This window comes from Asterias rubens, chromosome 6 (genome assembly GCF_902459465.1).
Source record: "Asterias rubens chromosome 6, eAstRub1.3, whole genome shotgun sequence".
Lineage (NCBI taxonomy): Eukaryota > Metazoa > Echinodermata > Asteroidea > Forcipulatida > Asteriidae > Asterias > Asterias rubens.
Window position 1 is genome coordinate 6,601,127 of NC_047067.1, and position 21,773 is coordinate 6,622,899.

The 21,773-nt window shown below is 40.5% G+C and overlaps 1 protein-coding gene across 1 annotated transcript in view; it reads left to right on the forward strand.

The window, feature by feature from the left end:
* Positions 1-21,773, forward strand: part of LOC117291307 (von Willebrand factor D and EGF domain-containing protein-like) — a 78,770-nt gene that overhangs the window by 23,048 nt on the left and 33,949 nt on the right. The window contains exons 2-4 of the mRNA XM_033772945.1: positions 8,578-8,741; positions 15,911-16,145; positions 21,126-21,185. Of these exons, the coding sequence (XP_033628836.1) occupies positions 8,578-8,741; positions 15,911-16,145; positions 21,126-21,185 (459 nt within the window). The remainder of the gene's footprint in view (positions 1-8,577; positions 8,742-15,910; positions 16,146-21,125; positions 21,186-21,773) is intronic.

The window sequence follows — 21,773 nt, forward strand, 5'->3', positions numbered from 1 at the left end:
AACCAATAAGATCTGTTCAAACGATGGTCAGTCAGAGCATTTAATATTAATTGCCAAATCCCAAATGTATTTTCCATATTTCCTACGTGGTTATTATAAAAAGTGTCTTCAGAACGATTCCCCTTGTATTTGAAGTAGCTCACAAGAAACATGGTCACGCTACCGCTTCTCTGTCATGCCATTGTGGTCCCTTTGGGAACATAAACCCCCTCCTAGGAATTCTTACCGTCTGCTATCGGCTCATTCCGACCTAACATTGATCCATCAAAGTCAAACTCATTGCTCTAAAACATCTGCAACATTTCCTTTGAATCGTTTTTATTTATTTCAACACTTTCTCCAACCTTTATCTTCAAGTGCTGTGTCTGTATGTGTTATCTGGTGACAGGTGGACTCACAAATAAAGAGGCTGTGCTTGCGTATACTTTTTTTTATAGACTGCATCTTTTTACCCGGTCATGTCATCCACTCATCATCCGGTATGGACATCTTTTCATAAGATGGGGAACAGTTATCTAGGGTTGGGCTTGGACAACTTACTTCACCAGCTAGAACTCCCAGGTTAACTGTATCTGGGCGCCGGAACCGATAGGCCTAAAATGTTCCTGTATCATGCTTTCATTCGAATCAGATGAAGAACAATTTCAGGGTATGGCGTGGACAACGTTCTTTCATCAGCTCAAACTCCCAGGTTGAAATTTACCAGGGCGCCAGAACAGATAGGCCTAAATTGTTTCTGTATATGAGAATCCTTTCATCAGAACTATAGATGAAGAACAATTCGCAGGTTTCTTTCTCCATCAGCTAAAACTCATAGGTTTAATTTTACCAGGGCGCCAGAACTGCTACTGTTCCCAAGGAAGAACCAGTCTTAAACTATAGTTTACGCATGTGTGAGCTCTCATGGAAATCCTTTTTTAACACGATTTGATGACCGGTAAAAGAACAATGCGAATGATTTTCACGATCAATCAGAAATGTGACTTCTTAATGGTTGACTTTATAAGCATAATCTGGCAGTTCAGATCGGAATATCAACTGAATAATACAGTAATAAAATACATCCCCTTATCGGCAACACAGATCCGATTGTAACTATTGTTTAGCAAGGATAAGAGAAGTACAAAAGACCCAACAAAAGGTGGCCTCGATTTCAAGCCGTCTTTTCATGGGAGGAACATATGTTATGCAAATTTAGAACTGGTAAGTTCTTTGAAATGTCTCTAGTGATACAAATCGGTTCAAATGAGCCAACTCCTCCGTGATGAAGCAATGTTGTAAGCTCCAGACATTCCTTTAAATTGATTTGAGTTGACACCTTGTACGTTTAAAGATACTGGACACTTTTGGTTATTGTCAAAGACCAGTCTTCTCACTTGGTGTATCTCAACATATGCACAAAATAACAAACCTGTGAAAATTTGAGCTCGATCGTCGAAGTTGCGAGATAATAATGGAAGAAAAAACGCCCTCGTCACACGAAGTTGTGCGCTATCAGATGCTTGATTTCGGGACCTCAACATTTAATTCTGAGGTCTCTAAATCAAATTGAAATATTTTAGTGGAAAATTACTTCTTTCTCGAAACTACGTTACTTCAGAGGGAGCCTTTTTCCCCACTATGTTTTATACTATCAACCACTCTACATTGCTTGTTACTTAAGTTTTTATGCTGACAACTATTTTGAGTAATTACCAATAGTGTCCAGTGCCTTTAAAGGTATAGTTTTTCCACCCCGCTGTGTTGTTTACTGAATCAGTGAGGTTTCTCCTTCAAGAAGATATCCCAGACATCAAAGAGAAGGACGTCCAGACATAATAAACAAGGCTCACCTGTGAGTTCCCCTTGTTTTTAAGGAATTATGACAAGGATAATAGCTACGGGTTAGATGTGCACTTAGGTTCCTCTTGGTGCCTCCGGGTGTCGATCCGGGTGTCGATCCGGGTGACGAAACAAACCCGGATCCCCACCCTCTGTGGGTGCAAGGAGCCCGACTATCATGACATGAAACTATATCATTGGTTGACAATAATTGTAACAGTTGGAAATTGTAATGAACATTCTCAAACCTCGACTCGGCTTTTTAAGCCAGTACCGATTTGAAAATACTGACGAACTGGCACCAGTGTCGGATGGAGTCATGCAGAGTTTGGGTCAAATTGCTGTCAGTTTGACCAAAAGACCCATCAGTCACGCCAAATCATGGAATCTGTTAATCAAATCATTGGGTTTTCAGATCCGAGTTTTGATTTTCCACATTCAATCAATCAGATTCGGAGACCATTTTGATCTTATTTTATTGTCTGGTTCCTACTATAGTATATAGGACCCGCAGATTACTGGTAACCTTTAAACACTCTTGCTGATTCGGTTCACCGAAAATGGACGTAAAAAGTCGTGATTGTTAAGTGTAAAACTTGGATTGAAATTGTTAAGGCCTTGTAAGAATAACACAAAATCTAGTTTGAGAGTAGTTTATTATTTTTATTCAAGTAAAAATAATGGCCGATTACCCACAGAGCCACTTCGCCCACTTGTATGAAAAGATTTAGATCTCACTCCCAGCGTATAAAAAAGTTGTCCTAATTTTGAACCCCATAGAGTAATCTCTTGTTTTGCTTGCCGCCATTTCAGCGATATCAAACACATGAGAGTAATTTGCGCACTACCCACGCACTTTCGCCCATGTTGATCAACATTGCGTTTTCCGTGAAAAAAGGAGCGGGAAAAAGCAGACGTAATTCATTCTATAAAAGATCTTTGCTCGTTGCGGGTGAGCGGTATTGACTTTGTAGTAGAATCACACGTGAAGCGAGTAACTACAGTGTCAATATAAAGCCGTCTCAGACGATATAATTTCCGCTTCTGTGAGCACTTCTTTCAAGACCCTCGTACGAGATGGAGTTGATGATTCTTTATGGGGTCTGATGGAAATGAAACGTCTCAAGAAAATGGATGTGATGTGGATGCGGTTTGTGTACAAACAGAATGATGGTTTTAACCCACGCGTACGCGGATGTCGTGGGCAACCAGTTACCAATGATGGTCCGTCCAGTGGGTGTGTGGGGTTAATCGAAGTGGGGCATCATCGTCTGACACCTCCATAGTCTGACGTATGGTACTAATACAAACCTTGAGACTGTGGGGCGATCATGTGTTGATTGCTCGACGTATTTGATACTCGAACCTTGAATGGAATATGCAAATGGTTTTCTACTATTCTACAACCTCATGCTCTCGCTCCTCTCTTGTTGTGTAGAGTTCATTCCTGGTTATGTATTTATTTTTTGCTTTAACAATATTAATTTTGTAAACTTAGGCCTATATGCACTTTTGATTTTGTTACCTTTCTATGTACCTGATAAATTCCCATATTGAATTATTTACTGGAAGAGATGGAATAAACGTACGTCGTATTGAATTGAATTGAATGACTCATTGTCTAAATGCACAGACAAATACAGGTGTACACCCAACGGTCACAGAGCTTAAAAGCTTTGTTTTTAAAGGAGCCTGGCGGGACTTTCACTTCCTACCCGTTCCTCCCTCAGCTCCTTCTGGTGTGTCCAACCATGGCGTCCAACCATGGCATACACCGTCCAGCATTTCTAGTATTTGCCTTGGAGCAGTGTTTTGTCAAAGATTCCATTTCCGTATCCCACATTCCCCGTTTGCACTGGCTCAGAATGAGGTCAGGAGCGTAGACAACGAAAATATCAAGTCCTGTCTTCTTGATACCTCCATGTTGATACCGGCCTACTTCTTGAAAAAAAGGTGTCGTCTGAATGTGCGGCTACGGCTAGATCGCCGAGTCGTCGTGCGGTGGAGTATAAGGACGTCCATAGCAAAGCCACTAGCAACAGCCGTAGCCGTAGTTGTAGCCGTCAGTTCGGATACAGCCTCACTGTTGCTGTTGGTCCTATGGCTATGGTTAGGCCTACTTGGCACGTCATAACTGTGTTTTTGTTTTAGTATTAGGGACTTTTCGTTTTCGACGACGGTTCTGCGACGGTTGTTCAGCTAAACGTTGTCGTTTTTCACCACAACGAAGATTCATCCCAAGTACTGTCGTAGAAATTGAGGGACGACCGTCCTCAAAGCCGACGCATGCGCAGATGACGCCAAATGTCATCTTTACCGTCCGTCGTCGAAAACGAAAAGTCCCAAATATCATTAAAATACACACCTCTCAATAATATGCTTATACATAGTTGTGATCCACTCTGAAAATGAGTCAGATGTCGCCCAATGCATTATTATGTAATGGACAGTTTAAACTGCTGGCATTGTCTCGTATAAACTGTTTGGGATATGCTTGAGGCATAGAGGAAGGACAGTGGAGGGTATATATTTTGTATTCTCACAATGTTGTAAACTCAACAGCTCTCCGTTGCTTGTTATACCAAGAATGTTTGCAATTATTTTGAGTAATTACCATTAGTGTCCAGTGCCTCAAACACCAAAGTTGTGGAATTCTCTTTGACAATGTGTTAATTTGTTGGTATGTAAAAAAAAAGTCAATAGCTCAGTGTCGAGGCAGGTATACCGACAACTCACAGCGATCTTTCATAGTATAGTCTTGCAATAGTAGTCTTGAAAATGTGTGTTACGAAGACAGTTTATTGTATTGTAAACCATTTGCACAAACTAGGTGAAACCAGATACAAAAATATTTGGATCGTCCAATTTCCCCGAGAAGGGTGTTTTCGGCTCGTTCCATGAAACTTCAGACGGGTAGGTCAGACAGCTTGCCCCCGGGACTTCCATGGGTCACAGGATGGTAGTCCATCTGAAACGTGTTAAGAGGCCGACCGAACGGCACTTTCTGGAATTCGATCTGTGAATTTAAGGTAATTTTTGGTGAGACATTCTGAAGAAAAGGGACCCGGTGAGGCGTGGCTCTGTTTTTATAGTGGTCAGGAAAGACTTGTATCGGTTATTGCACTGGAATAATTGTACTCAATCTGTGAATCAAGGTAGTGGCTTTTCATTATCCTGATGGGCTAAATATCACATTTCTTTTTATAGGATCCATGGTTATGGTTTGGTATCCCTGTCAGCCATAACAAATTAAATAGTGCCATATCTTCCTCGTTCCCAGGTATACTTACAATTAATTTCCCGGCGTAACTATGTACGCACTTGTTATGCACGAGCGAAAAACGGATGGTTGGGGGGGGGGGTCGATTTCAAAGTCACCCTCCCTTGTATCAAGATTTGAAATCAAAGAATATCTGTCATGCTAAAAAGAACACGTCACTTGGAAGACGTGTACTGAAGAAAATATTGGCACTTCCGAAACGGAAGCCTTAAATCTTGATGGATAATTTGACCAAGAGGCAAAGTGGTATTAAAAGTTTTCCGCGTCCATGTAAAAATGGGATTAACTCGTGATCCGCATTTTATACATTAATACCGGGCTGTTATAAATAATTGATCAGGAATATTTTTTTGATATTTCGAGGCTTTGGTATTGGTTACAAATTCAAGGCCAAGTGAGTTAGTTTTTACGATCTAGGATCGAGGTGGATGTCTGTTAAAATCGATTCAAAATCAGGACCATTCCCCATTCAAATAATATTTCAAGTTTAAGGCTGTAACAAGTTTAAGTGTAAAAATGGACCCGTGTGTGTCGTTCAAGGATTGTGTTGCTTTCTAGAACAACTGACTCCGAAAGGTTCATCAGTGTTTAGGCTGCATGTGTTTGTTGGGTGTTGACATTTGGGATTCAATTGTGATAGATCCATCTTCCACGGCTACATTTCTGATCTTATTCAGGGCCAGTCAGACTTTGCTCTAGAAATCTTCAGCCTACACCCCCCCCCCCCCTTCTCGGCCTGAGCTCCGGAACATGATCATGACCTCGGGAATATGGCGCCCACTGTCACTTCCAATCTATAATAGAAACTGAAATATCGTTTTGGACGTGCGGGTCGCGAGGGCCCAGTCGAGGCCCATATCACGTAATTTTAGCTGATTGTAGCTAAAGTTTTCTTCGAGATTCATTTCATTCCCCTGGATGGTTGGGCTCGTTGCCCGGTACTGTCTCAGCTACCTCCATGGTCTGAGCCACGCTCTGGTGCAGGCCTGGATTTACGCGTCAGGCCATCGAGGCAATGTCCTCCGCTGCCCTTGGTCTGGGCCCTATAGTACCCCTTCAAAAGTTTCCCATTTTCTCTAAGATTTTCAAGTGGAAGTGCCCTTTGCAAAATTAAAACGGCCTTGCCCTTTCAAAGATGAAGTTACACGGTCTGCTGGTATTTAGCCAGTGTTCTAGTTATGGACTCTCCTCATATCAGCAGTGTGGCAGTTTTGGCAGACTTAAAGGTGGCACATTTTTCGTTGAGCTAACTTCTTCAAGTAAAAACAAAAGCACATTTTCTTTCGAACAAATCTAGCATAGATAACAAGTTACAATATGGAGGTACCTACCTCCATGTTAACAATAAGTAGTGTCTGTTGCAATAAATTGGTGAAACCCCTAGTCAATGACGTCACTGACAAACCCTTGTTTTTACATGCAGCCTCGTTCAAACTTTTAAGTTAAAGTTTTAGTTAAAACTACCTGACAAACACCAGTGCTATAGGCCTTAACTTTACAAAAAAAAGTTGTTTGCTAATTTTCTTTTTTTAAACTTTATGAAGTCACTAGCAGCGTGTGCTGCCAGCCCCGTAGATTGAGCTTTATTTGGTTGTTGGACGTGAGTCATTGAATGTCATGCCATGAATCATTTAACAGTGGCATTATTCACTAGAGTCAGTAAAGTTAAAAATAAAGTATCAGGCCAACCCTTCGGTGAAATACCGGGAGCAACAACCTTGAAACATTTTTAACGAGTAATTTTACGGAACAACACTTACTTATCATTGGGATTTGCTCCGAACATTGTGATGAGTTAAGTTCATAAAGAGGTAGACTGTTGCTGGCCCGATACAACGGTAGCGGATGCCCTCCATGTCCCCTGGTCATTGCTTTGTGCCCTGGAAATGCTCCAGTTAGAAATGTATAGTTGAAAAGGGGAAGGGCAGCGCAAGGGCACCGAGGCATTTTCTCCTTGGTAAGGGTACTTATGAGAAGATTTTAAATTCTGCTGTAGCATTTCAAGGGCACCAATGCAATGACCATTGGGCATAGAAGCAATTAGGCATGTTGATGAAAAATATTGGACAAGTCGACTCTTTAAAAGTTCGAGGTTGAATGTTAAAGGATGAACTCCCTCAACGAAGCGTGAAGATAATGCACATGTGCAACCGTTAGTACTCTGCCAGACCTTGAACTTCTCCGTAATACATGAATGTGCGTGGGTATGTGGGTTTGGGCCCCTTTTATCGAACGCACAACATTGATACTAATCCTCACACGCAAGAATATCAAAATGGCTACCGTTTCATAGACCTTTTATTGCAACGTCACAGACCAAGTTTTTGCCAACCAAGGCTGATCAACCAATCATGGGATGTCTTTTTTATATTTTGTATTAAAAGTTTGCAGAAATGTGTCACGATTGAGTGGTTTTGCCTACATTCGGCCGAGCATGCCAACCAGCGCGGTTTGAAGGTCTTTACTGACATTTGTTGGATCTCAGGCCATTTCGGAACAAACAACTTGGGCTTAGACCGCGGGCTTAGGCTTCGGCTTCGGTTCCTGCTAGGCTCCGTCAGATAGGCCCCTACGGACGCCTTTTTTGGTACGGGGCTTCCGGGAAAGCGGACGGTGCCAGACCTCTATGCCATGGTTTCAAAAAGGGCCTGGGATTCAATATATAAAAAATACAGCTAAGGCAGCCATTTTGATTATCTTGATTATCTATGTCCAAAGTGAGGCTTGATGGTATACACGCAGGTAATGGCGACTGTTTAAGGCCCTACCTTTCACTCCTCAACTTGTTTTTTGAGTCACACTGTAGGCCGGCCAATCACTGACTCACGGCATCAAACAGATATCAAACAAATACCTTTACGGGACCAGATAATTCCTTCATACAAAGCACTTTTTGAAAAACCTTGAACCCCACTCTGTGTTGTAAATATTGTGAATTTTTTTTGGCGGGGCATTTTTACTAATAGCTTGAAACTAGGAGGTGTTGACGAGAGCTCACCTTCGGAGTCTCCTAACAAGGGTGGAATGATTTGCGGTGCCAGGTTTTGAAATCTGATCCAACTTTACCTCCGCTAAATCACTTGGAAGGAATTAAAGACCACCCATTGTTTCTCTATTAATCTTGGGTAACCTTCAACTTCTGATTTGTGTGAGTTAAGTAAAAGGTGACACTGTCAGGAGATATAAATTACTAACTGGGTGTCGTACATCAACGGGTGGTGACATGTCAAATTGCTTGTTAACACGAAGTCCGACTTGTTTTTTCTCCCTAACGAAAACTCAGAATTTTTCGCAACGATGAGAAGGTCAATTGGTGGTTCTATACAGTTGTAATTTTGTTGTGTAATAGGTGAAGAAATGATTTGTTTGTCTAGGTGTATGCGAATATAATAATTTATTTTACTTGCAGGGAATTACATTTTCTGTTCTTTAATAATTAATGTTAATTTGTTTTGGGTTTCTTTTTTTGTCGGTAGAATGTGCGCTCGGCGGACATCGGGTACTCGGTAACCCGTTTCGGAGTGTTTCGTACTCGGCCTCGGGAACGTCCGGAAAACTGTGTGACAAGACGCTGGAACGAGGGTGGTACCGATTCCAGATCTTCGGCAAATATGCCGAGATGCCGACAGAGTGTGTCCAGGTCAGAATTTTTTTCAATATTTCCAACCCAGTTGGGACGAGAACCATTCAATTACCACTATTGGTAATTACTCAAAATAGTTTTTAGCAAAAAAACTTGCTTAACAACGAGCAATGGGGAACTGTTGGTATTATAAAACTGTGTGAGAAACGGCTCCCTCTCAAGTAACATAGTTTTTGAGGAAGAGGTAGGCTAAAGTTTCTCACTCAAAATGTTGAAACTAGTAAGGCCTGAAGCCCTTTTCAGGCATCGGAAAGCACAGTACTTGAATGTGTAGCAATAAAATTGTGTTTATTCTTTGTTCATTATTCTCTTGCAAAAATGCAACGTCGATGACCAATTGAGTCAACATTTTCACAGATTTGTTATTCTAGGCATATGTTGGGATACATCAAGTGAGCAAACTGGTCTGTGAATAATCACCAAATGTGTCCAGTGCCTGTCAATTTGTTCAACTCGACCGTCTTTATATTACAATTAGCTCTCACTTGTGTCACACCAATGCAAACTCGACCCTTCACTGTCAAGAAGGTCGAGTCGGTCAAAATAAGAAAAATGCGACATTAATTTATGAAGGCTACATTTGACAAATCGCTATTGATTTCAGACTACGCCTGTTTGTCAGACACTCGAATTTGTTTATTCCCCTCACTGTGTTTGTTACCGTAATTCTCGTCTGACACGTATAGACAAAAGCACATTAAATCTGAGAGCCTATAAATCAAGTCCAGTTAGCTGGAAAGGTTTCCAGGTGCGCAATTGAATCAAACTGGATCAAGACGACTGAGTGTCCTCGGACTGTGTTGATCTCTTTCACCCTGGTTTAGCATTGAGGTTCCAGGTCAGGTCACGGTCGTGGGTACACTCAGATAACAACGGCAGAGACAGTGACCGACTTCTTGTGGAGATTCCTTGAGCTGTATTTAGAGTTCAAGAGGCCTTTCTTCAATTATCTGAGTTGTGCGAATTTGTCTACTTGTTTTAATGTGTACGGGCAAATAATTTAAAACGATGCTCGAGCAGTGGGCTCCATTGGAGTTACACATATAATTACATTTCTGCATTTTGTAATTTTGGGCTGAACTTGAAATTAACTAGAGCGGGATCGGAACCTGTGACCTCCGGGACAATGTGTCGGCGCTTAACCAAAGAGGTATCAAGCCCTAGTGTTGGCAGTCTCCCTATTTTGTCAATATCTTTGCTCCGATGGTGCCAATCAGAAGCAATTTTTAAATGTAACCATGTTGTGGTTTATTGTTTTAACATGTGTTTCTACACACTGTAAATAGTTTTGTTGTAGTATTTATTTCAAAACCATCCAAGCAACACATTTTAGTATTACAAAAAGAAAGATAACTAAAATCCTTCAGATAGTATAAATTTCATATTATAGGCCTAATATATTTTAGTATTCCATCTGAAAGATGGATCTACATGTATATGAAATATTAAATCCATTACATCATCGCACCGTTCACTACAAAGGGAAGAGAATCGCATCAATGGCCGCCCCATACTGGGCTGAAAAGACGAAAAATATTGAATTCACGATATCACAGATTTGCAAAAGATTTCTGCAATTTTTGAAGCAGTTGGTCGTCAGCCACTTCCTCTAAACCGACTCGGTGTGCAATTTGCAATTATGAATGGATAGTAAACCATGTAGTGACGTTTATAGTGTTTACCCCAACTCCACAACAATTTGTCTCGTCCATGTGGAAAGATAAATAAACCCTGCTACCGATGAGAGAAATATATTGCAGTCTTGTGCCATTCGTCTGGGTTTGATCAACATTCGAATCGAATCAAATGTGTCATTTTTAAAGGGTACACTGTATGCGCACTTTTAAGGCATTTGACACATTTTGGTAATTGTCAAAGACCAGTATTCTCACTTGGTGTATCCCAATAATGCATAAAATAACAAATCTTTGTTTCTGTATTACTCAATTGGTCATCGAAGTTGCAAGAGAGTAGTGAAAGAAAAAACACCCTTGTTGCACACATTTGTATGCTTTCAGATACATAGAAATGGCTTCAGGCCTAAAAGGGACACGTTGCCTTGGGTCGGACGAGTTGGCAATATAAAAAGCATTTGTAACCGTTTGTTATAAAATGCATATGATTGGAAAGATATTTTAAAAGAAGAATACAATGATCCGCACAAATTTGCCTCGAAATTGCGTGGTTTTCCTTTTGCTTTTCGAACTAACACGGTCGGCCGTTTATGGGAGTCAACAATTTGACTCCCATTAATGGCCGACCGTGTCAGTCGACGAGGTAAAAGGAAAACCACGCAATTTCGATGCATATTTGTGTGGATCATTGTATTTTCCTTTTAATTTATGTTTCCAACCATATGTATTTTATAGCAAACGGTTACCAACGCTTTTCAAATACCAACTCGACCAGGCCAAGGCAACGTGTTCCTTGAAGTCTTTTAATATTTGAGTGAGAAAATAAATAACCCCTGTATCAAAAACTGCGCTGCTTCAGAGGGAGTCATTTCTCACAATGTTATATACTACCAACAGCTCCCCATTGCTCGTTACCAAGTATAAGTTTTTTAGCTAACAAAGATTTTTGAGTAATTACCAACAGTGTCCAGTGCCAAGATGGTTCCATAATGTGGTGAAATGGGTAGTAACAATGCACCAGCCAATGCTACCCCACATGAATGTGATCACTCTTCTGAATATTGTAACAACAATATCAATGCTAACTTTATAAGTTAGTCATAGGAATTGTCAATCCCTGGATAATTTAAGAGTATTTTTAGTGGAACATTTGGTTTAAATATTGAAATTTGATCGGTATTCGGTAGCAGTACCTGGATTTTCTTAAGCTCTTTGTCAAACTTGCGGTTTTTAGAAGTCCGTCTTGTAGTCTCCTATGGGTTCCTTTAAGACGGTGACCGAGGTTCCTCTGGATGACAGCAGAAGGAACCACGGACAGCCTGAAGTCTGTAACCCACTACCCAGATCACAAGAAACCCCCACAACTACGTGCCAAGACCAGATAGGCCCTTTTCGAAACCACGGCTTCGGCTCAAGATTCAAATCAGGCTATAGCTTGGCCCCGCGGTTGTTTTGACAACTTGTGCGTGCTTTGCGTACGTGCTCAGGGCTTCAGACGAGAGAACGAAGCCTAAAGCCGAATCCAAAGCCGAAGCCGTGGAGTCGAAAAAAGGGCTTTAGACTGTTTGGTAACCCGCACATGACCGGTGTACGTGCCCGGTAGCTCTTTCCACTCGCAAGCCCACATTTAGGGCTGTAAGCGGTCGGTTCGGAAGGGCTCCTTTGACGGTGTCAAAAGTTGATGTTTCTTGCTATGAATGAAAACAATGGGAGACTAAAGTATTTGCAACCTTACTCGGGGATTTGTGATCATTGCTCATAGTCTGTGGAGAAAAAAACCTCTGCTGTGTAACGATACATGATACATGGCGGCGCTTAATGGAAGTATACACCTATTTATGGACATTGCAAGACGTCTCGACCTGTATCCACAGTTGTTTGACCTAATTTTTCCCCATCAAGATTTCTGTCAAATGTTTATTATTTTGTGATTTACTTCATTCTTATAAGGAAACCCGCCCAAAGGGCTTTTTTCTCAGGTAGTTAGATACTACCAATTCAGGCCCGATTGCTTCGTGTTTGGTTTTGAAAGGGCAAGGGCACCAAGACATTGGGCACTCTTTGTAAATTTCTACTTGAGAGAATTTCAAGGGCACCAACGCAAAGTGGGCATGGAGGCAATTGCCTTTGTTGCCTCTGTGAAGTATAAGGTGTGTCAATTAAATGTGATGGCGTAGAGTGGTGGTAGGAAATCATGATTGGTCATTAACTTTGGAGAAGGTTGCTGTAAAATCAGACCAACACACACACATCCCAATACCTATCTACAGGGGTTGAAGTTCACTGCGGTTGCAATTGATGTTTCCCAACAAATTTTTACAGGTATCCGAAGTTACTGATCCCATATTTTAAAGAGCCCCCCCCCCCAACGTCAGCCCAACAGACACGCCCCTTTACCTATCTACAGAGGGTGAAAGTTCACTGCGGTGGGGATTGATGTTTCCTACATGAGAGAATTCATGAGGTAACCAGTTCAAGGGGGCCGTACTCGGTCACAGTGTGTCATCCCGTAACAGACACACATTAAGCCAAAGTCAACTACCAATGAAGATGTGATGACAGAGTCCCCAGTTCACTGCAATAGCGATATGCCTGAGTCAACGAACTTGAGTTTATTATTGTATGTCCCCACCATGTCACACCAACGACAATTAATACACAAATGTTTGCTTATTCGATATAGCGATGTCGATGCTTGGTGCACGCAAGGGGTTGGAGGGTGGCGACCTGTCTAAAAATATGCCGTTTATAGTTATGACTGTTTATTCCAACACTGCTAAGCAATGATATACTGACCAGTTTCACTTTGAGTGAGTTGGGTTGTCAATACCGTCCGTAACCCAACCCCCATTTTAAAAGTTACATTCTTCGTAATAACAATTTAAAAACAAATCATTCTTCTGAATGACTGCCACTTTAAGAAGTGAGTTGGTCCAGTTTCGTTTATTTTTAAGTTTGTCTGGAAACCCCATGTACAACTTCTTCCTCCATGGTACAACCAGCAACGATATCAAAGCATCCCCTCCATCTTTTCGTTCCAAAACTTAGTAATTGGTGAAAAGTTTCAAATGGATATCAGTTTCACCTTAAACCGGAGGTCGTTGGTTCTAGTTAATTTGCCTTTGTCGAACCTCAAATTTTCAAAACAATTACCCAGTGAGTTTCCCTTGTGGATTATAACTTATATCAGTTTCAGGAGAAACACTTCTATAAAAGGAACTTTTAATTCTATCCTCGAGAAGTTCCATATACATTCGGATATCCTCAGTGTTTCAGACTAATTCGTATTGAAAGTTTAATGCTAACTCAACTTCCGGTACAATTTCTTTTTGCTACAAAGTTTCTACACTTAATAAACACTAATCAGATGTGCGCAGTGGGTCGTCCTCGGCCTTAAGGCACAGACGTGCAGTTGCACTAATTACACCTAAATAGAGTATCAATGGCTTTTAATATCAAATAACAAACATGGTTCTCGGTCGCGCCGTGCAAAACATCCGAAAAGCTGTTATTCCATCTGACATGTTGTCATGTTTGATTACTTCTGACTTGATCACAGAGAATAAGTAGACCATGGTTCTTGTGTATGGTTTGGCTTTGACCAAATTAATCAGAATTAAAACAAACAGCTGGCTTTGTTATTTAAAAAGGAATTTGTGGATACACGTTTGAATATCTACAGGTCGAACTTTAATGATGGCAGATGGTGGACACCGTAGCTCACTCAGGGAGTAATAATATAGCCATCTGCCTTATACTTCACGACGGCGATTGCCCCCATGCCCTCTGGTCATTGCCTTGGTGCTCTTGGAATGCTCCTGTAAGAAGTTAACAATTTCCGCGTAGGATGCCCTTTACCAAGGAGAAAATGCCTTGGTGTCTACCATATCAAAAACGAAACATAGGCCTACAGGTCTGACCAAAGAATCAAAGACGTAGACACAAGGCTGTGGTGAACTAATTGCACGAATGGGGGCGGGATGTACTGCGATAAAAAAAGTTGCACTTGACGCATTGTTTATAAAGTGGTGTTTGTTATTCTTGCAAACCAGGGCCCAATTTCATTAAGCAAAAAAAAAAAATTGCCAAGGGCATAAAACTCTTGCTTGGCAAAAATGGGTTACCAGCCATGGCGAAAACACCGCACATTTACCAAAGGTGTGATTGGTACCCCACTAATTTCTGCCTTAAAGGCAGTGGACACTATTGGTAGTTACTCAAAATAATTATTATCATAAAACCTTACTTGGTAACGAGTAATGGGGAGAGGTATAGTTTAAAACATTGTGAGAAACGACTCCCTCTGAAGTGACGTAGTTTTCGAGAAAGAAGTATTTTTCCACGAATTTGATTTCGAGAGCTCAAGTTTAGAATTTGAGGTCTCGAACTCAAGCATCTGGAAGCACACAACTTCGTGTGACATGGGTGTTTTTTCTTTCATTATTATCTCGCAACTCCGATGATTAATTGAGCTCAAATTTTCACAGGTTTGTTATTATTTTTATGCATATGTTGAGATCCACCAAGTGAGAAGACTGGTCTTTGACAATTACTAATAGTGTCCACTGTCTTTTAGCAAAGGATTTTGGCAAGTAGAATTTTTTGTTAAACAGTTTTTTTTTTAAATTTTCTGGAAGTTTTGGAGGGAGGTACCAGCCATGGCAGTTTTCGAGGGCGGTAAAAACCCTGGCAGTTTTGGAGGGTGGTACAAACCTATACCCCGGGTTTAGGAGAGCCCTTCCCCTGGGTAAAGTCATAATCATGGACGGCGACGACACGCCTGTCTCTTCACGACACTGTCCATCAATGTGTCGAGGCATCAAGAAAAACTCAAATCCAGAGGTTTCCTGTGCAATATATGGGTTTCCTGGAGATTGATGTATCATGCAATACGAACAAATAAAGAAAAGCCATTGATCGAAAGAGGAATCACATTTTGACCCTTTTTCAAAGAGAGATGTGTCCGTAGAAGAAATCATGAAAAACTTCAACCTAGAGATTTCCTGTGCAATATTATATGGGCTTCCTGAAAACTGATGCATCATGCAATAAGTACAAATATTATTTGGAAAAGGAAATTATTACTTTAAAGGAAAACCATTGATTAAGAGATGGTGATCGCAAGTGAAATCACATGTAGACCCTGTTTTTCAAAGAGGGTTGTTTCCAAATTTGCCAATCTCGGTGGTCTAGTTGGTATGACACAGCTCTAGAATAGCAAAGGTCGTGTGTTCGAATCCCATCAAGGTAATATGGGTTTTTAAGAGGACTCGGAAAAGTACGACTGAGTGTACAGTGCTAACACACATTTGTGTATTGGTAAAACCCCAATAAATAGGGTTGTGTTCGGTATGCCGCACACTAACTGAGACATTACCCAGAACTTATACATAATTGATGTAGCATTCCAATCAGTATACTATTGACTTCAATTCAATGTATCAGTCACAACCAATCATCGATTACAATAATTACAATTCGATTAATAAATGTCAATTAATTAGCAACTATAATTTTTGTTTTTCCCATCAGGTGAGTCAGTGTGGGACAGATGCCCCCATGTGGTTAGACACGGGAGGCAGGAGCTACCCGCCTCCTGGTGAGAGTGCAAGACACGTAGCGTGTGCGGCGTGGAGTCTGGGTTCCCAACGCTCAACGCAAGACTGCTGCCTGTACTCTTTCCCCATTACGGTTACCAACTGCGTAGACTTCTTCGTGTATAACTTGTTACCAGCGAGAGGATGCAACATGGCGTATTGTGCCACTGGTAGGTTGAATATTAAGGCTGTGGCTGGATTGACGGCTTCGGCTATGGCTACGCCTGGATCGCCGCGTCATCGTGCGTTGAAGTATAGGAAGTCCTTAGCAACAACCTTAGCAACACAGTCGTAGCCGTAGCTGTAGCCGCCAATTCCGTGGGACAGAAGTATTGTAGTTGTCCAATACTAACCAATCACAATCGTAACATGGTATTTGATACGGTAACCCGTTTCTGCTTTATCGAACACATTTGTTTGGCTGATCAGCCCCTTTGAATATTGACTATTTTTAAAGGTCACTTTGTACTTTGTCTAAAAGGTGGCAAAGGGGCAAAAGCGGAAACGTTTAAACAGTAATTTTGGTTCTCGCAAAGTTGTAGGTGCCGGGTTAGAATCTAGACTGTTGCGAGCGATTCATCCCTGTCTGTGTTGCAATTCCCCACATTAAACCGAACGATAGTCAGCGTTTAAACTCAATACACCCTACGAACAAACTGCGATGACGAAATGCGCAAGTGTAGACTCTCTTTGATAAACAAGTTACAGTGCGGATTTAACAAAGTACCACAGAGAACGCAATTTCCTTAAAGGGGGAACAAGATATCGAAAGTGCCACTACATCAACCTAACACTCCTTCCCAACCTAAATATGCCCATCCTTTGAGTACTCATGATAAAACGGAATTGCTCAACAACATACAGACGAGCCACACATTAAAAGCCCGCCAAACCAAACTTGAGTTTGGCACTCCTTTGCATTCCAGTGGTATTTGATGACGACCTTTCCTTAAAACTGAGCCACCAAACGCCACGTCAAAGATATCATCAAAGATGGTCATTGAATTTCGAAATCGCTGATGCCACTCCTAAACCCATTACACATGGATCCTGCTTCATCTAATCGAAAACATGTGATACTTACATATTTCACATAAATGTTATGGGTCTATTATTTGTTGCAATGAACCAAAGCTCAACATTCTACTGTTAGGTAGAGTGTCAGGGACCGGCTTGCAAAACTTGTGTCGGAGATGTTAGCAAATTTCACAAAATAAGACAGCGACCGTTTCTGGAAATTATATTAAAATATTAAGCAAACTTTTAGTCTGGTCGAAATAGATTTCCAGCTTACGGATGAACATTCTTGTGTCAGATTTACCCACCATTTTGTGCCATGAAAATTGATCAGTTATCATAGCTTGCAAGCTTGGGCTCGGTATGTAAACTGCAAAAAACAACAACAGGGGTTTTATAATTGACACCATGGGTGTTATCACATAATATATATACCAAATAGAAAATACATATTAACACTATAGGGTGTTAAAATAACACCAATGCAATTGTATTGGCAGAAATTAATGTTATTTCAACACCTGTTGTAATTTTGGATTCTTTTGTTAGGTATAAATGTGACACACCCATGGTGTCAAGTTTAACACCCCAGTTTTTGTCGTGTTTAGCTTTTTATAAACATCAATCACACAGTATAGAAATGTTATATTACGGCATTGAATGTAACGGCTATACATCCTCACGCAAGCAATCACTTAGGAGTTGAAATGGCATGCTTACCACATCAACTTGAGAATGTGTGTAAATCCAGAGGACAGAACTTGAACCTTATCAATCTAAAGTTGATAACTCTGAAATGACACTGTTAAAATCCCATACCCGGGTGCGTCAGCGGTGTCAACCATACCGGGAGCCAGAGCGGAGGGCCCCATTGAACTACGGTCCAACATTCGTGGAATTGTGATCGTTCCGTATACTTAGCCGCCAAATTTGATCGTCAAATCTCTGATTATTCTCACATCTGTGGCACAGCAATTGAAATCCCATCAATGTGTCGAGTAGTTTATTCCTTACAATAAATAAACTTCAAGCCAAAATGCAATGTTGTTTTTACTGACACATAACTTTACATGAACTATTCGTATCGGGACCGTCTTCATAAACTCAAAATTATCTATTTGACTTTTGAAAATGATTTTACCAAGGCTTTAGCAAATAGTACAAATGCCTTTACAAAAACACGACCTACGATTTGAGAAAGGGTTCAAAATTGTTCGCTTTGGAAATGACGATCTTTAGATATTCTCGGTATAACTGATATTAACGTCGAGAATTCGCACGATGAGCTTTTGCTAACTTTGGAACCGATTAGTTGAATTCTCTCGTCTGCTGTTCTCCAAAAAAATGCTGGTACCGCCATAGAAATGACCCAAAACAGTCTTGAGGAATGACATTTCCCAGTACGATAAGTCTACTCCTAATTCAATTTAAAAAGATTATCTTATATCATAGTAACAGTCAAATTACAGATTGAACTATTTCATGTTAGAGGTAGTGTAGTCTTGATTAAAAAGATCCTGTTTTCGATTAAGTATGATGGGCTATTACGGGTGATCGATTAGTTTCAATATTTGCCACAAAAATTACCGCCAATTTCACAGATTACATGTCGTATGTGGAGGGTAGCTGTCTCGTCTGTGTGTGATACGTTTTTTCACTCCATCGCCATCTTGTTTCATAGCTCACACTCAAATAAGTGTAAACTTAACCGAAGATTGTAGATACCAAAACAGTCTGACCCCTTTGGCAATCTGCGTTTATTCATGCTATGGCACACAAGGGGACACGACGGAGATTTTTCAGCATATCACAATGAAGAACACGAGGCTGTGTCAGAATAGATCTTTATTGGGCGGTCATCTTTATTTTCTTCCATTTGAATCAATGTAATCAAACTGAGGCTGGGAGGAGAAATAATCTGATTCCTGTTTTGTTCTGTGGATATAATATGTTTTATTACTGCTATGTGATACGTGGAACATGACAAAAGTTGTGGTAGCATGTATCCCATAAAAGTACTTTGGCTGCACGGCTATCGGCTACGGCTTGAATGCTGCGTCATCATGCATTGAAGTATATACGGTCCTTAGCAACACATTTAGGAGCAGCCGTAGCCGACTCATAGCAGAGGCTGACAATTCAGATACAGCCTTAATATCACACATCCCCTTTTAGAGGAGAAAACAACATAATTAACTGAAAATGACATGTCAATCCCAATTGGATATCATACATTTATGGTGCATCCGTGGAAGCCTTTCCGCCACCTACGAAGCTATCTTCCAGAAAAACACGAGGTGTAAAATGTAGTACACTAAGAGCGCAGACTCGGAATCAAAACCAACCACTGCAAGGCCATGGGAACATTTGCTATGTTCCCTGTCTGCCATAGTAATCAAGGATATGGATTCTCATAAGGAACCTGACCATTTCCTTCCAGCCTCTTACCATGATTTGCGGAGATACTTTGGCTGCAATAACTTAAAGGGAAGGAACTCGTTTGGTAATTACTCAAAACAAATATTAACTTCAAAACTGATGACTTGGTAACGAGCTTTGGAGAGCTGTTGATTTCTCACTAAAATAATAAAAGACTTCTAGCTAGAAGTCTTTAAATATGAAAGCACACAAGCTCGTCCCACAAGGGTGTTTTTTTCTTTTATTCTTTCTAGCAACTTCGATGACCGATTGAGCCCAAATTTTCACAGGCTTGTTGTTTTATGCTTATGATGGGATACACCAAGTGAGAACACTGGTCTTTGACAATTACCAAACGTGTACAGTGCCTTTAAAACAAATTATTTCTCACTAATCATTCATCACGTTACGGATCCCTTTGCATTGTATTTGAATAGTGAATGCAAAGCAATTATATATTGGTCACTATCATTGTGTAAAATCATTGTGTACATCACAAGTTTTGTTATTCTAAATATGGCACAAGGTTGAACCTTGTTTCTATTTAAAGTATTTTATTATGTATCATTACGTTTATTATTATTGTTATAAATTTGTATCGTGGAATAGTCCTGCAACGTTTACAGTAGCAGTACACTGTGGAACATGCACGGGGACAAAGCAAAAACAATTCCATTAAGTTCTGGGACTTATTTTGAGAGAACCCAATTATTTGAAATTACTGTAAAATTAGTTTGATATTTGATATTGTACATGTTGGATTATGAACATTCCCATAGGTTTCTATAAGGAATGTCTACCTTGTACATCGATATTGAATATTGGACATTCCCGTTGTTTTGTACAATGAATGTCTACCACGTACATCGTTGGATATTGGATGTGCACTTAATATTGTACAGCGAATATAGATGTTGCTTTTTCGATATTGGATCCAATATCAAACTAAACTTGACAGTGATTTGTTTGAAATGTACTGTGTTTGCGTCCACTTCACACAGAATACCTGGTGACGCCCCCAGATGTAACACTCATGTGCCATGTATTCAATGCGTTGAACTGGGTCGTATGTGATATTCCACGCTCTGATTAGTCTCCCCCATGGATACCACAATAATGAATTACATACACTCATTGAAGCAGGAAAACCACCTCAAAATTAGTCATTCTGAATATTAAAGTTATGCCTATCATAAGGTATTTTGCAGCTTGTAAAAGATGACGTTTTGGTAACATGTAAAAGAAAAGAAAAGGGAACTATTACTTTTACAGAATTAAATGCTAAGGATAACATCAAAAGTGTCGTCAGGAGTTCTGTCCTTTCAAAATTACCATTATTTATCAATTATCAGTTCCACTTGCATGACTTGCAATCACAGGGTTATTGGTAGGTTCGCATCCGCTGGTTTCACAATGAATAAGTATAAGTATCGTCGTCTAATTACTGAATTACAATTTTATGAATTTGTGCAATTCATAGACGTTAAACCAATGTTTGTATGGGAGAGGTTGGCTGTTGTCAGCTTGGTGTTTATATCCCATTGTGTGAGTTTGCCGAGTTCCCTAGATGGGAAGTTCATCTTAAAAAAATATATAAAAAAATTAAACAAACACCCCAAGAAACAAACAAACAAAAACAATCAAATAAAACGATATACACTTTCTATTCTAATTGGTTTCCTATAACTTATTGTCACTTTATTTTTGTCTTGCAGAGGGACGTGAAAAGTGTGCACCAGGTCAGATTTCCCCAGATGGATTTGCTCCTTGTCGAGGTAAAGAAAATATTGTAATATATTCATCATGGTTGCTTTCTTGTGCAGGTTTTGTCAAAAAGGGAACATTAAACATCATGCCCTCATGCCAAGAATGTTACGGGGGCCATGGAGGACATTGACTATGGTGTCACTGGTCCTGGCCTTGGCGCCCCCTCAAACGTTTCCCATTTAAGATTTTCCACTGGAAGTGCCCTTTACATTATGCTCATAAGACTTGCTCTTTCACTTGTATGAAAGTCCAGGCCTGGAACGCGAACGGCCCAAACAAGTGTGTTTTCATTATCTCTTACGCAATATTTGGGGAAGTAGTGCTCTCTGTCACCAGCCAGGCTTCTGATGGACGCTACCCAAGCATCAGTATAGACTGTATGGAGTAACCCTGTTTCAGCCCCAGGAGTAGGTGGCAACTGCCCCTGGAAAAATACTTGCCCACACCTTGAAGTGCCCTTCAGGCCTTGTGTGTCTGTCGACTTGCATATCAAAAAAAAAATACTTTAACGACGTGACCTTGACTTCGTTCAACTTAAAGTGAATACACCACCGTAATAGCTCAAAACTTACACGATGTCTTCATGTAAGAGGAAA